Source organism: Megalopta genalis, chromosome 1, assembly GCF_051020955.1.
Source record: "Megalopta genalis isolate 19385.01 chromosome 1, iyMegGena1_principal, whole genome shotgun sequence".
NCBI lineage: Eukaryota > Metazoa > Arthropoda > Insecta > Hymenoptera > Halictidae > Megalopta > Megalopta genalis.
In genome coordinates, this window is record NC_135013.1 from 46,563,571 (window position 1) to 46,578,049 (window position 14,479).

General features: G+C 33.4%; 3 protein-coding genes and 2 long non-coding RNA genes across 9 annotated transcripts; 2 read left to right on the forward strand and 3 right to left on the reverse strand.

Annotated features, from left to right (window-relative positions):
* Positions 1 to 1,084: 1,084 nt before the first annotated feature.
* LOC117219891 (pyridoxal phosphate homeostasis protein) lies at positions 1,085 to 4,070 on the reverse strand. 3 transcript variants are annotated; one of them, XM_076528511.1, is made up of 5 exons: positions 3,534 to 4,070; positions 2,246 to 2,334; positions 1,797 to 2,157; positions 1,470 to 1,711; positions 1,085 to 1,394 (listed from the first exon to the last, which is right to left on the reverse strand). In XM_076528511.1, the coding sequence occupies exons 2-5, from the start codon at positions 2,315 to 2,317 to the stop codon at positions 1,314 to 1,316; spliced, it is 756 nt and encodes a 251-aa protein (XP_076384626.1). In that variant the 5' UTR covers positions 2,318 to 2,334; positions 3,534 to 4,070; the 3' UTR covers positions 1,085 to 1,313. The 3 variants fall into 3 exon arrangements, with proteins under 3 accessions (XP_076384626.1, XP_076384625.1, XP_076384627.1); XM_076528510.1 differs by lacking the exon at positions 3,534 to 4,070 and adding an exon at positions 3,096 to 3,461; XM_076528512.1 differs by lacking the exon at positions 3,534 to 4,070 and adding an exon at positions 2,560 to 3,037.
* A 1,782-nt stretch (positions 4,071 to 5,852) lies between these two features.
* LOC117219893 (uncharacterized) lies at positions 5,853 to 6,741 on the reverse strand. The gene is made up of 2 exons (XR_004490119.2): positions 6,427 to 6,741; positions 5,853 to 6,353 (listed from the first exon to the last, which is right to left on the reverse strand). It is a non-coding gene; the product is annotated as an uncharacterized LOC117219893 (long non-coding RNA).
* LOC117219892 (MICOS complex subunit MIC13 homolog QIL1) lies at positions 6,692 to 7,598 on the forward strand. Of its 2 annotated transcripts, none has more exons than XM_033469434.2 (3): positions 6,692 to 6,828; positions 6,933 to 7,092; positions 7,224 to 7,598. In XM_033469434.2, exons 1-3 carry the CDS (start codon positions 6,815 to 6,817, stop codon positions 7,392 to 7,394), a joined length of 345 nt encoding a protein of 114 aa, XP_033325325.1. In that variant the 5' UTR covers positions 6,692 to 6,814; the 3' UTR covers positions 7,395 to 7,598. The 2 variants fall into 2 exon arrangements, with proteins under 2 accessions (XP_033325325.1, XP_033325323.2); XM_033469432.2 differs by having other exon boundaries at positions 6,713 to 6,870.
* A 2,226-nt stretch (positions 7,599 to 9,824) lies between these two features.
* On the forward strand, positions 9,825 to 11,309 carry LOC117219895 (uncharacterized). The gene is made up of 2 exons (XR_004490120.2): positions 9,825 to 10,454; positions 10,855 to 11,309. It is a non-coding gene; the product is annotated as an uncharacterized LOC117219895 (long non-coding RNA).
* Positions 11,310 to 12,041: 732 nt separating this feature from the next.
* On the reverse strand, positions 12,042 to 14,309 carry LOC117219894 (small ribosomal subunit protein eS1). 2 transcript variants are annotated; one of them, XM_076528509.1, is made up of 4 exons: positions 14,071 to 14,309; positions 13,916 to 14,024; positions 13,333 to 13,436; positions 12,042 to 13,183 (listed from the first exon to the last, which is right to left on the reverse strand). In XM_076528509.1, the coding sequence occupies exons 2-4, from the start codon at positions 13,975 to 13,977 to the stop codon at positions 12,546 to 12,548; spliced, it is 804 nt and encodes a 267-aa protein (XP_076384624.1). In that variant the 5' UTR covers positions 13,978 to 14,024; positions 14,071 to 14,309; the 3' UTR covers positions 12,042 to 12,545. The 2 variants fall into 2 exon arrangements, with proteins under 2 accessions (XP_076384624.1, XP_033325326.1); XM_033469435.2 differs by having other exon boundaries at positions 13,916 to 14,308.
* Between the last annotated feature and the right edge of the window lie 170 nt (positions 14,310 to 14,479).

Sequence of the window (14,479 nt, forward strand, 5' to 3'; positions counted from 1 at the left end):
TAAAATACAATTTTTATTTTCGATTCGATTCAATTAAATTGGACATCCTCTCCATTTTCATGTTGCGAACATTGTTCCGAAACTAGTAGTTCGACTGTTTGTTTAAAAAATGCTTTCGATTTCTTGATCATATCATTCTTTTCCTTATACTCGATGAGAAGGGATCGGATGCGAACAAAAGTCTGCATATAATAAAAAAAAAAAATTTACAATTATCCTCATTAGTTTCAATGAAGTGCGAACAGTTGAAATATTGACATTTTACTAAACTTATTCAAAATATCCCGCGTAACTCGGTAGCCCATGAGTATCACGGTATACTTTGTGATACGTGCCACATTTTAACATTATTATTAAATGATTTCTCCGATAGCAGCTAATAGCGACCAATTTTTATTTTGTTATTAATGTAAGGCATCGATCTTCAAAATGCGATCAAAGCGAACACCGAACTCGATCGAATTCATAATTAAAAAATGAAATGAAAATTCAAGATACTCGATTGAACATAACTCAAAAAATGTGAGAAATAAAAAACGTGTCCTGTGACATAATTTGCAGTTGTACAATACAATTAACAAAAGTAAAATTTGTGAAGAACGCAATAAAAATAGCTCAAATGTTCGCAGATTAACAGCAAAAAGTGAACTGTGTCATATGCGGAATCCGCGAGCGATAATAAAAGAAAGTCGCGGCTCGCGGAATACAGTAACAAGTCTTACTCCTGCACAACTCAAGGCCGCAGCTTGATCCGTTAACGGGAGTCGATATAGAAATTTTCTTTGCTCTAATTAGCTAAACAATTCATTGCTGAGACAGGATCTACTGCGGATTGGATGCGCATTAAAATGGTGGGGATGTGCACGCCTGCTTGGGGAGTAAGAAAAGCGTACAGAAATAGATCTCATTGCTGCATATATACCGCACTCAGTGATAGAATACGATCGTCATACGCGGAATATTCCGTTTACGGATGCAAATGGTTAAAAATTACGTACTGAGAAGTGCGCTACTTCAGCAGTGGCAGATATTGCCTCCAGGTATACATATATCCTCTAAGTTACTTATTAAATATGTATACATATAAGTAGTAAATGAATGTATTCATAAAATTGTACAATATTTACAATTCAAAAAGGTTAGCTTTCAGGTTAAAAATTATTTTGCAATTAAAAAATGTAAAAGTATAAGAACAAGTATGGAACAACTATATTGCATCTGAACTATATTGGTTTTATTTAATCACAAGATATCCACCAAAATTATGTAGATATATTCTGCTCTCGCAAAAAAAAATGTAGAACACATAATGTTCAACTCATTTGAACACTCTTTTTTGGTCGTTCTCCAAAAATTGCACTACCCACTCTGACATTTGTACTGCCCAACTCCACCTAAAGAAGTTAATTTTCATTTTCTTATCTATCCATTATTCATATATAATGATATAAAATTGTTATGAAAATTACCGCTTGCTCATAATCATTTGACATTCCCATAGATAACTCAATTTTTGTTAGATCAATTCCTAGTTCTTTGGAAAGATTATATCTACATTCTTTCAACTGCAGAAAATCAGGATTTGGTCCTTCAGCTGTATCATATCCAAACATTCCTATTGTCATAAGTCCCATAAATTCTAAATTTTTGCAATTAACTCTAATATATTTCACAAGAGAACAAACTTCCGAAATTTGACAACCACTTTTTCCTATAAGTTTTATAACAATTAAAACCACAAAAACTGAAATATAAGTTAAATAAATATGATACTACAAAAATATAATATTAAATACCTTCTTCTTTACTTGTATTAACTTGTACCATCACTTTTAATTTTAATTCATCCTGTTTTCTAAACTTGGGCCATGAAGCATCCAATGCTGATGAAAGTTTTTCATTATCTACTGTTTCAATCACATATAAATTTGGTACGCTTAATAATTTATTTACTTTATTTCGTTGTAAATGACCAATAAAGTGCCAATGTATATCACTACATTTTGCTAAAATATCTGGGTGATGTCCTTTTTCTACTAGCTCATTTACATAATTTTCACCAAAATGTTTTTGACCAGCTTCATATGCAGCTAGAATCAAATTATGAGACTGTAATTTACTCACTGCAACCAGACGTGGTTCAAAATTGTTATATTCCTATAAAAACAAGCTCTCTATTATTTATAATATATAAGACTGTATTTTTACTTATTAAAATATTGCATTGTACTTAAAATATACATACCAATGGTCTTTTAGCTGAAGCAATGAAAATTTTATTATACACTATTTTTAAATTTTCTGCCACTGCAGCCATATTTGCAATTCTTTTAACTGTGAACATTCAAATACAATATACAGGATTACTTCTAAATGTAGTTATGATGTGAGATAATTATATATGTATATATATTGTTGGTATGTGAGTAGAAATATATTAATGCGTCCATAAGTCTTAGGCTAGAACTACGATCATATAAGTGTAATGTTGTTACATAATGCTTTTATGATAAGAAAATGATGTACATAGTATTCTACAAGGATATACATATGTATTACCTTATAACTATACATATATATGAGTATTGTAAATAAAGTTGCATTTAATCATGAATTGATACAAAGACATGCAACAATGCATGGTGAATAATAAAATATATAGTGACTTCCATTAACATTCTGACACTTTTCAAAACGCAATAACTTTTTTTAAACTGAATTAAACGACTTGAATTTTTTTTTAGATGATAAAGCAACCAGTCTATTAGACTATAACTAGAATGCTTTCTTTTTAATTTTGCTATTGCTTAGAATGACAAAAGAAAATAAAAAACTCGGTTTTTAACTTTTTTATCTGAGCCTATAACAAAAATTTTAAATATGTGTTTTGTAGATCTCGGTATGTTATATGCATGTTAAATATTTTGTAGAATATCAATTTCTATAGGATACAAGACATCTGAAGTTTCACATAATACCTTTCAATTCCTTACTTAACATACAATTTAAAAAAATTTACCCATCAGATACTTGTTCATTACATCTAACATCTACATCAACATTTATATTTTGCATAGATAATAGCTGATAATTACTTTTTAGAGCCTGCATTCAAACAGTGAGGAAAATTCCGTCGACAATAAAATGCTTCGAAATATTTAACATTTTTTTAACTGACCAAATTATCTCCATTAGTTTTCGATTTGACAAAATATGATTTTTACCCTCCACTTTGGGAAATGCAAAAAATTTCAAAAAGCAAATACAAGTGACATGAAAATGAATACATTTTAAAAACTGTAGAGCAGCCAAAGTGAAAGCGAATATAAAAAGAAAGCTGTTTAATTCAAGCACTAAGTTTTCCGGTATCCTTAATCACGATTTAATTTCGCCCGTAGCTTCGTAGCTAGAAAGGAAATAAACGAACAGACTAGAGTGTGAACATAGGCTTATCTTCAGTGGATACGGATCTGCGAATTCTTTCTAATTTTTAGTTTTAGTTTAGTTAGACTCTAATTGGCTAGTACCAGTACCTGTCTCTTTTTACTGGATGCGGATTGGCTGATGTTTGTCTCCTTTCTTGTTTTTTTAGTACGTACTTTTTAACTCATTTGCATCCGTAAGCGGAATATTGCGCATATAATGATCGTCTTTTATCACCGAGTGCGGAATATGTACAATAATGGGACCTATTTCTGCACGTTTCTTTTACTTCCTAAGCGGGCGCGCACATCCCCACTATTTTAATGCGCATCCAATCCGCAGTGGATTCTGTCTCAGCAGTGAATCGTCAGTCAATTAGAGCAAAGAAAATTTCAATATGGATCCCTGCTAACGAATCAAGCTGCGGCCTAGTGATGTTCAAGAGTAGAAACTCATTACTGTAGTAAGTTGTCAGAAAGTCGAAACTGTTAAAGTTGCTCGTAGATGGATACGTAATGTGAGAGTACTGCCAAAAGCAATTGTCGAATCTATCGAAAAAAGTTCTCAAATGGACACGTAACATTACATTGTACATTTCAAATGACGCTTTGTACTGCTGTACAAAGCATTATATATATACATAGAGAGAGAGAGAGAGAGAGAGAGAGAGAGAGAGAGAGAGAGAGAGTAAATTCTCGCTAATTGTCACACAGCTTGTAAACAAAAATGGACAATTTGGGAAGAGGAGATACGATTGTTAACAACTATATAAGCGAGCCACAAGGCTCGAATAATCGTATTTCCTTTTCCCAAATTGCTCATTCTTTTACAAGCTGAGGGACAGTTGGAAAGAATTTACTGTATATCTGTTGCCCACGTGAATTACATATGCACATGCACCACAGTATGAGGATACACTTCACCTTTACAAGAGGCTTTTTCTCTTCCCCTAGAACAGGGCTCGGAATTACAGTAATATCTCAAGTTTGGTACGATTTTCTACCTCCCTTAGCTTTTACAAGCATCCCTACCATTTTACTCCATATCCAATGCGCAATGAATCCTGTTTTACCATTGAATCTTCAACCAATGAGAGTAAAGCAATTTCTACTCATACTCTCACTAACGGGGCGCGCTGCGCCTTGAGAGGCTTGCAGAAACGTATCATTGTACACATTCCATCTATTTATTTGAACAAACCATTCTATCCATTTATCCGAAATTTATCTGGGAATACCGTTTGATTTTCTTCACCTTTTTAAGAATAATGTTTATTCCTTGAAATTTATTACAGATCTTTAGTTTTATCGCGGCGAGAAATAATACAATATAATGAAATCAATTCAACAATAGATATTTCTTTTTTTATATAAATGTTTAACTTATGTCCTTAACTTAGAGGAATTGTGTCTAAAAAATGTGAGAAAATAGTTATAATTTAATATTTGGTTATTAGGTTTGTTTAATTTTAATTTAATTTGTTTAATTCAATAGGAACTAATTAGTTATTGCACTAATAATCTATTTATATAGATGGTGATTATCAATATTGATTATCAATGTATATCAAAATATTATGATTATCAATTTCATCCTTTCATCCTTTCATCCATTACCAATACTTAATACTACTTACAAACTAAAGTGACTCTTATCACATATTTTTAGGGTCGTGTATGTTTAGTCCTCCTATTTATCGCATTTTTCTCCTTCTGAGGTCTGTTATGATGTTTTGGTTTGTTGACCTCCAATATTCTTTTGTGTCAAGTCTATGGAAATCTTTATAGTCTTTTTCTGAAAATTATATTTGACTATACAAAGTTTTCAAAATGTATTGTGTGATTATTTTATTTTATCGTGATTCTCTTATCTGTTTCAATTCTTTTACAGTGGGTACTAAATATTAAAGGATAGTATTAAAAGAATATTGTTTTCATCTTGTATTATGCCAACTTTCAATTACTTTGTTTTCAATGAGAGGTAGTTTACTATAGTAATCTCTGTAAGTTTTGATGATAAAATTATCAATCCTGTTAATGTTAGCACTATTGCATAATGTTTTATTATTATGATAATATTTGTATTCAGTATTCACAGTTCGATAAAGATTCAGGCATGCTCGTAGACCTTTATGCTCTAATACCTTATATTTTTCAATTACACATGTCCCTGTATTCCACCATATTGGTGCAACATAAGTTATTATTGGTCTTATTAGCAATAAATATATGATTATTTTTGCTCTGTTTGTTATGGAATATGTTACTCTATGTTCTGTATGCCTTGAATGCTTTTCGATATGATATCCTAAATATTTTACATTATTTTTATGTGCCACTATTTCTTTATTATTTGTACCTGGTGTTGTAAGTTTTATAGGGAAGCTTTTAATTATTTGTTTTTGTTTTTTTTTTAAAGATGCCGTAGTGTTTTCCTCAAAAGTATTGTTTCACATTTATTTGGGTTTAGTTTTACATTCTAATTTATCAGCCAATGACTAATTTTTTCAACTATTGTTTGTAATTGATTTTGTATACTGTTTGGATATTTATCAGCTGTGTATACAATTATATCGTTTGCATATGCAAGTAATTCTATGTTATTATTATTATTGATATTATGTAAATTTAATAAGTCATTGATATAAGTCATTGTAAGCCATCAGTGGTGTTAAATGTGAGATTTGTTGTATTGGTACCGTCCCACGTTTTAAATGTTTTGTTATGCATTTTGTATATCATGTCTTTGATCAGAATTGTTTTTCGTTTAATTTATATAACAGACCGTTCAACCATATAGAATCAAAAGCTTTTTCCATGTCTAGTAAAGCAGCACCTCCTGATTTTCCTTCATGCATATGTCTGTTTATATCTGATGATAGCTCATGAATTGTGGGTATAGTGGAGTGTTGATATCTGAAACCAAATTATCTACCCGGAATTATGTTATTTTTTTTACAGAGGTTTATTATGTTAACATTTATTATTGATTCGTATACTTTACTAATAATTAGTGTTAAACTGAATAGTTTATAGCTAGCCGGATCATAATCCAAAGCGTCGATTTTACGTAAGTACGGATCATGAGATAGGGCATATGCGTAGCAGTCTTGCACTCCACCATCGACAGCGCTGAGACAGAAATTCTTCAAACCTTACAACACTGCATCAGATGTCCAGTCTACTCCTATACCTCGCCTGTGCTGCAATAATCGTGCTTTGGTTCCACACTTTCCCACTGTGGAGACACCGATTATCTCCCGCAAACTTCACTGCTGTATACGGTGATTAATCTGTCTCTATATCTAGTCTGTGGCTTTACATAATTTTGAGATTTTCATATAATAAAAGAAGGAGCAAACAACATCATTACAAAGTAATTTATATTTATAATGGGCCTAATCCGGTTAGTACGAGAATTAAAATTTCAGGACGCAGAGCGATTATGGTATTCTACGATATTTTGTATACACAATAAAACTGAAATTTATTTAAGGGTTATATTTTCAGGTTTATAGTAAAGACCACAATTGTTGGTGGAACTGTATATTACACCTGTCAAGAAGGCTTGTGGTCAAAATCAGAAGATACAGCCAAATTGTATGGAAAATTATATAACAGTATTGCTCCTTATGTTAAACACAATGCTCCAAGGGAAATAATCTCTCAGGTAATGTAATATTTATTTTATTATTATACATCGCATTTAGTGTATTACCTTTAATTTTATACTTTCTACAATGAATTGTAGATATTCTATGTATCATTCACAATACTAATTATTAAATTCTTTTTATTTAGGTGGAACATCTACCTAGTATAAATTGCATAGTAAATGGCACAAAAATGTATTGGAACAGAGGTGTTATGAGCTCAATGAAATTTATTTCTAACCTACCTGATCATGCATGCAATGGTGTGAACAAAATAAAAGAAGCTATAGAAAAAAATTTGAAAGAACAAAAACAATAAATAGAAATTAAAAGTTTCCATGATACTGTCGAAACCACTCTTTATTTAACTTATATAGTGAATTTATTTTGTATATTGCAATACTTTTACAATGTGGAGATCTGTATAGCTCACCATATACATATTTAGTTTCTCTTGTATAAAATGCTCTTTATAAGAGTATATGTGTTCATATGTTACATTAATAAACACGTTTAAAAAACATCATTTTCTATATAATGATGCCGTTTTTGTATAACTTTTTAACCATAACAGACATTGGCATATGATTTGGTTACAGTAACATACAAATGTTATGTGACACACAGGTTTGAAAAATCAAAAGATTATATTAGAAATATCTAATTTATTATTGTTATTACATAATTTGTCTAAGATCTCAATTATCTTTGCGAATCAATTATCTTTTTAATCGTCTGCTAGATAAGAAAGGCTCACAATAATTCTAAGAGGTCCAAATGCGAACAAAGAGTCGAAGACTGCTTTTCCATACTGTAGTATAAACATACGAGGTTCTTGTAACTTAAACCTAAAGTAAACAGTAAACTAATTAGCTAGTATAGCTTGACGATAGTTACTCAAGAGAATCACGACCGTATGATTGTTGCACATCTGTATGCAATAGTAGTGTCTCTCGATAGTAAGCCAAGCGGTTTAGAATTATGAAGCAGGTAGAGAAACCTGATTAGTTGACGCTTCACAGCTAAACAGTGCTGCCCTCACAGTCGTAGACAAAGAGAGGAAGAGAGCACAATCCAAATGAAACAAGTCACACCGACAACCAATGTAGCTTGTCTCGCTTTACCGTGCTTGCGGTCATTTGTGAACGTTTTGAAACGATGATCATTTTTACAATTATTAAAATTTTAGAAAACCCATAAGCTATATTTTAGCTAATACTTTCTACTTTATGAATCTACAAAATTTTGTTAATTCAGCCATCCCAGTACTTGTTGGCTGAGACAATTAACCATAAATATTCTACTGTACGTGAAGGAGTTTCGAAAGCAACGAATAATTTCGCAATTTTATATGATTTTTACTGTTTTGAAATTTGAAAAACAAAGTTGAAACTTGCATTCATATCCTCTTAGAAAGACTAAATATTATTAAAAAATTCTCAAACTCAGAGTTTTATAAAATTAAAGTTAAGAATTATTTATTAAGTATATTACAATTATTGAAATTTTCGAAAACTCGTAAATTACATTTGTAGCCAATAGTTTATTAATCTACAAAAGTTTTTAAATTCAATCATCCTACCAACAGTCAATATTATACTCTACGAGGAAGAGTTTCGTAAGCAACAAATAATTTCGCATTTATCGAAACTATGAACGAAACTAGGAATATAATGAAATGTTTGTAGGTCTGGGTAAAATAGAAAATGGTATTTTATTATCGCATTGACGTTATCACTTCTGGAGTGAATGAAGCTAGAATGAATTTGAAGCACAAATGAGGTTGCTGTTGCTTCTATGGTTCGATCGCAGCCCATAATTCTAGAGTTTGTACCTCGTGCCACCTCTATCCTGCGCAGAATGTTACCTTGCGATGACGGCGATCACATTTCGTTTTCCGTTCCCCGGCTATCTTACACCTTTGCGACGATTTAGAAAATTCATTGTCAAGTTGTTATAACTCTTTTGAACCATTAGAGATATTGAGTTAATATCCGAAAATCAAATTCCTTCATCTTCCTCAGTTTTCGAAGAAAAACGAACTTGTGCAAAAACCCAGAATTTTCGACAAAAATGAGGTATTGCATGAAAAGTGAAAACGTTAGAAACTTCTAATCTATTTTGATAGATAGAGGAGAATTTTCCGAATATCGTGGCATACAATTTATTAATTGTTTGTCCTAAGTAACTATAAATGAATGTCAAAGTTTAAAAAAATACTGATGTGCGTAGTTTCTCCGCAATATTTTTGTATTTTTATGAAGTCCTTTCTCCAGTACGAAAACTCTACCCATGATCGGATTCTGTAAACATTTCTAAAAAAGAAACGACCTGATAGAAAATGTCAGACATTTCGAGCAGGCTCTCTAGGGTAGACAGGACCGAAGCTATGCGTAATCAACATAGTAATATTTCAATTTTTTTTAGTACTTCCATGTTCTGTCTTTTTTCATACATTTTTCTGTATACGGACGTTGGACCCCTGCCGCACTCAAGGGGGTATACATATTGCGTAACCGCCATAGATCAATTTTCTAGATGGCTAGAAGCTTTTCCAGTGGAGGATACCAGCGCGAAAACAGTCATGTTTAACCTTTTAGGTACGGCTGAATTCTGCACGAGGCTATTCCTCTAGACGGGAGAGTCTGATGTGTACTGTACAGAGTCTGATACTGTATATACAGGGTGTCCCAAAAATATCTCGCAATCTGAAAGTGGCGGGTTCCACAGGCCATTTCCTTTACAAAAGTTGTCTTCGAGGCACCGTTAACGAGTTATTAACGAAAAACGGTGACCAATGAGAGGCGAGCTCAGCTGGCGCGAGGCGATCGAGCCAATGAGCGGAACTGGGCTTCGCGCGCTGGTTGGCTGGGCCGCCTCGCGTCAGCCGTACTCGATTCTTATTGGTCACTGTTTTTCGTTAATAACTCGTTAACGGTGCTTCGGAAAAAATTTTTGTAAAGGAAGAAGTTGCTTCAAATGATCCGAGGAACCCGCCATTTCCGGATTGCGAGACATTTTTGGGACACCCTGTAGACTGTTGTAAATCGATGTGAAGACAAAAGAAGTGTGAAACAATGCATATGAAGACGATTATTTGGTTCAAACGATGAGCGAGTGAGCTACTAGAGCAAGCCACTATAGTGGCGCGTCGTCCAGAGAGATGACATCCGCGAAAGCCACTATAGTGGCGCGTCGTGCCTAAAAGGTTAAGATCTGGGCGAGAGCGTTGGGGACGAAACACCACAGGACATCCGCCTACCACCCACAGGCTAACGAAGCTATCGAGCAGTTACATCGGCAACTGAAGGCGGCGATCATGTACCACTAGAAGGACAGCTGATCCGAAACTCTCCCGGCAGTCCTGCTCGTCAATATTGTGAGACCACTGTTTGTACAACAATTATGGTTATATATATAGCGGAATAAAAATAAGACATTAATTATATTTATAATTTTATTTATAAAATTTTCATGTAAAATGTCGGTGCCCTATGTTGCGACACCTCCTCTATTGCTCTAATCCTTTCTAACGGCTACCTTCTACTCCTCGAGTAGAACATTAAAAGCACGATACTCCGATGAGACAATGGACAGCAAGAGCAACAACCTTCAAAGACTCTAAAATATTATAACTAAAATAATTTATAGGACTACATAGCGCACTAACATAATAGCAGAAGGGGTGTAGCTTGACGGATGACTCAAACAATGTTCGACAGCAAATTGCACAGCAATTCTGCGCGAAATTTTCTGACGAAACCTCGTCTATTTTCAAGATTTCTTTCAACAATTGCAAGAGGCGAAGACATTGAACGCGCATGATGACTTCTGCCGAGCGAGCCGGGGACCGATTACTAAGGTGTCGCTTTCTAGTAGTCTATTTTTACCAAAGACGACTGAAGGCAATCGGGAAGTTGTTGAAATTTTATACGTATTTAAAGGAAAATGATAAAAATCTTTTAAAATTCAATCTATCGGGCGATGATGAGAATGAAGATACGAATAAAATACATACACCTAATACTGATCTAGAAGTACAATAATAAAAAATAAAAATAAAATAAAATAATTAAAAGTTATTAACTTTCATATAATTAAACAACCTCCTGTGTTACACAGGCATCTTTATTTAATAATACCGGCCCTTTTCAGAGCCTCAAATTTATTCTAGCTCTATTCACTCCAGACGTGATAACGCCAATGCAATAATAAAATACCATTTTCTATTTTACCCAGACCTACAAACATTTCATTATATTCCTAGTTTCGTTCATAGCTTCGATAAATGCGAAATTATCATAGAGTATAATAATGGCTGCTGATCGTCTCAGTCAACAAGTACTGGGATGGCTGAATTAACAAAATTTTGTAGATTCATAAAGTAGAAACCATTAGCTAAAATATAGCTTACGGGTTTTCGAAAATTTGAATAATTGTAGAAATGATCGTTGTTTCAAAACGTTCGCAAATACGCTGGTTTGTGTGGTCGAGAATAGTATGGTGGGAATAAAACATCTTACTGTCGGGAGGCAGAATTGCTTCCTACAGTGAAACGGTGGGAATTATTTTTTCTCTTCGACTGAAAATATAGAGATCGTGTTCTTCCGCGATAAATGAAACGGTAAACTTCTGCGGTAAATGAAACGATTTTAGGTGGGATGCGTTTATACGCGATGATCATCGCGAAGTTTACAAGTAGTTGGCCTACAAAATGTTTTTGATAATCATAAATCTGCAAATACTCTTTTCAAGACTTCAATCAAAGGTAAAACCTCACGTGTAAATTACATGGATTTTTCTCAAAGCTAGAGATATATACATATATGTATATGTATATATACAGGTTGTTACGGGACGGGTAGTACCATCGGACAGAGGGTGATTCTACGTGCGAAAGTTGAAAAAAAGGAATAACATTTTCCTGTTATATGCAGACTGATATGTAAAATAAATGAAAAGAATGTAAAAAAAGGAACATTATTTATTTACAAAAACAGTATTTACAGAAATATTTATCGTTAAGTGCGCGATGAGATTTCGTTTTTCGTTATAAATTAGCGCTTCTAGATGATTTTATAAACAGTTTAAATCTACCTATAATCGTATCATAATATTTCGAATTTACTTATTACAGATGTTATTAGCAAATAAATTAGATGAAAATATTTCATTGAATTATACTGCAGCAGCTATGCCGCTTTTAATATCTCATATAACACTTATTTTTACGTATTTTGATGCAAAAGGTGGAAACAGATGTAAGAAAGATTAATTTCATTTCATTTAAAATTTGAAGTAATGTTAATTAGCAATAATCATTCAACTTAATTAATTTCAGGGTGGTTTGGGATTAGGAAAGATTTTTGTCATTTTTTATTAGGATTGTGTCCATTACTTCAAGAATATGGTAACATTTCATACCAACCAAGAAGAACCAAGAATTAAATCTCGAAATAGGATTACTCCCTTAAACAGATTCCTGTACTGGTGGTTCATAGCCTTCTGGTCTATCGACCTTTGAGCCACTTTCGCCTACTTCCTCAGTCTTGCTCCCTGCACTGTCCCCATGAAGTTCTAACAGTTTGCTTAGTTCAAATCGTGGTTTCTTCAATACTTTCACTTTGCGAATATAAACATCATGAAGTGGATAAATTCCTTGTGAAGCCTTCTCAATGTCTTTGGCTGTAGCATCTGGTAGAAGTTTACTGACAACACCCTTTAAATCACTCTTTGTAACATCATTGGTGATTGTGTCTACCATCTTTTGCCTAATTTTCTTAACTTGTGCGTGTTGAGCATAACATGTCTTCCTTGTGCTTAACTGATCTTTGTTGGTAAAACCAATGCAGAAAACTCTGAGAAGGTAGCCATCAGTAGTTTTTACATCAACATTAGCTTCGATCAGAGTTTGCCATTTCTTAACCATAGACCTCAATTTGTCAGTGGTCAAGTCCATACCGTGGAAATTAGTTAACACATTACGATGTTGAACATCTTCTGCGATCAATCTGAATTTACGGAAAGATCTCTCTGCATCTCCATCATTTTGCAGGTCAGCCAAAGAGACTTCAAATACTCTGTATTTCAGACCTTCAGATGCGATCTCTGTACAATGCAAAACAAATTTCATTAACAAAAAAATAATTTGAGAACAAAAAATAATATAACTATGAAAATTTGTGACAACATCTAGCTTTAATATTACTTTAAAGCAATATAGTTGCATGTAAATTTAAGTTTCTGAAATGTCTTACTTGTTCCTTGGGTTCTGTTAACCAACGTTTTGCCAATATGACGGTTGGTGAACATAGACGGTGCCTTAACATCATACCAATCCTTACGGGTGAAAGGATCAACGCTATAAGAAAAACATAATTAGGTTAAGTTTCTCTTTAAGGTTAGAATAACGAATTATACATATTGTAAAAAAACCTCATAAAAATAATTTATGCATAAATTCCTAGCTGTGTGTCGTGTTTTACACGCGACGTACTAGACATTTCATTCAGTATCAATATATTGAATCAGATAATATCAAGGTGGTGTTCGCATAAACTACCTACGTAAATACCAAAAATATACACCAAGGATATTACTTTAAATATGCAATTAATTTTTAAGAATGTAATATACATCGTTATTAACGTATTTCCACTCAAATTAAAAATTTTTGTTAAAGGCAAGGTTCAAATCGTAGAGTGTATTCTAAACATTCAAATGTCAAGTGTACGAAATCTGTTTCAATTTAAAGCATCTTGCTAGGTAGGCCGCGAAATATTAACTTTTTATCAGATCGAGGGTTTAAAGTTCGAAAGAAACATATTATAATTCACTTACATCTTCTTCTTCACTCCCTTTTTACCTCCTTTCGACAGTCCCTTATTTTTACCCACTGCCATGATTGAGGTTAGAGACGAAAATAGACACGCTCAGACACCACTGGAAACTGTTAAAGCGATCTACGAGTGTCGACATGTACAGTCATGCCTTACCTTAGTGAGCAATTCTACTTCACCATAGTACAGTAGTACCACCCCTTAGTGAGCGAAGCTAACTAAGCTAGCTAGACTTCATAGCTAAAAAATGCTGCCCTCACAGTTCTAGGCAAAGAGAGAAAGTGGCGAGTGAGCAAGAGAATACGATATCAGCACAATCCCAAACAAAACGAGTCACACCGACGACCAATGTAGCTTGTACCAATGCAAACATTTTACCGTGCATGCATTCTACTCTTTTCGCGCATCCATATGTCTGGTACTCTATCTGAAACACGTGGCGCGATATTGAACTTGCACTTTTCGCCCCATAGAATACTCGACCACACAGTCCAGCGTATTTGCGAACGTCTTAAAACGACGATCATTTCTACAATTATTAAAATTTTCGAAAACCCGTAAGCTA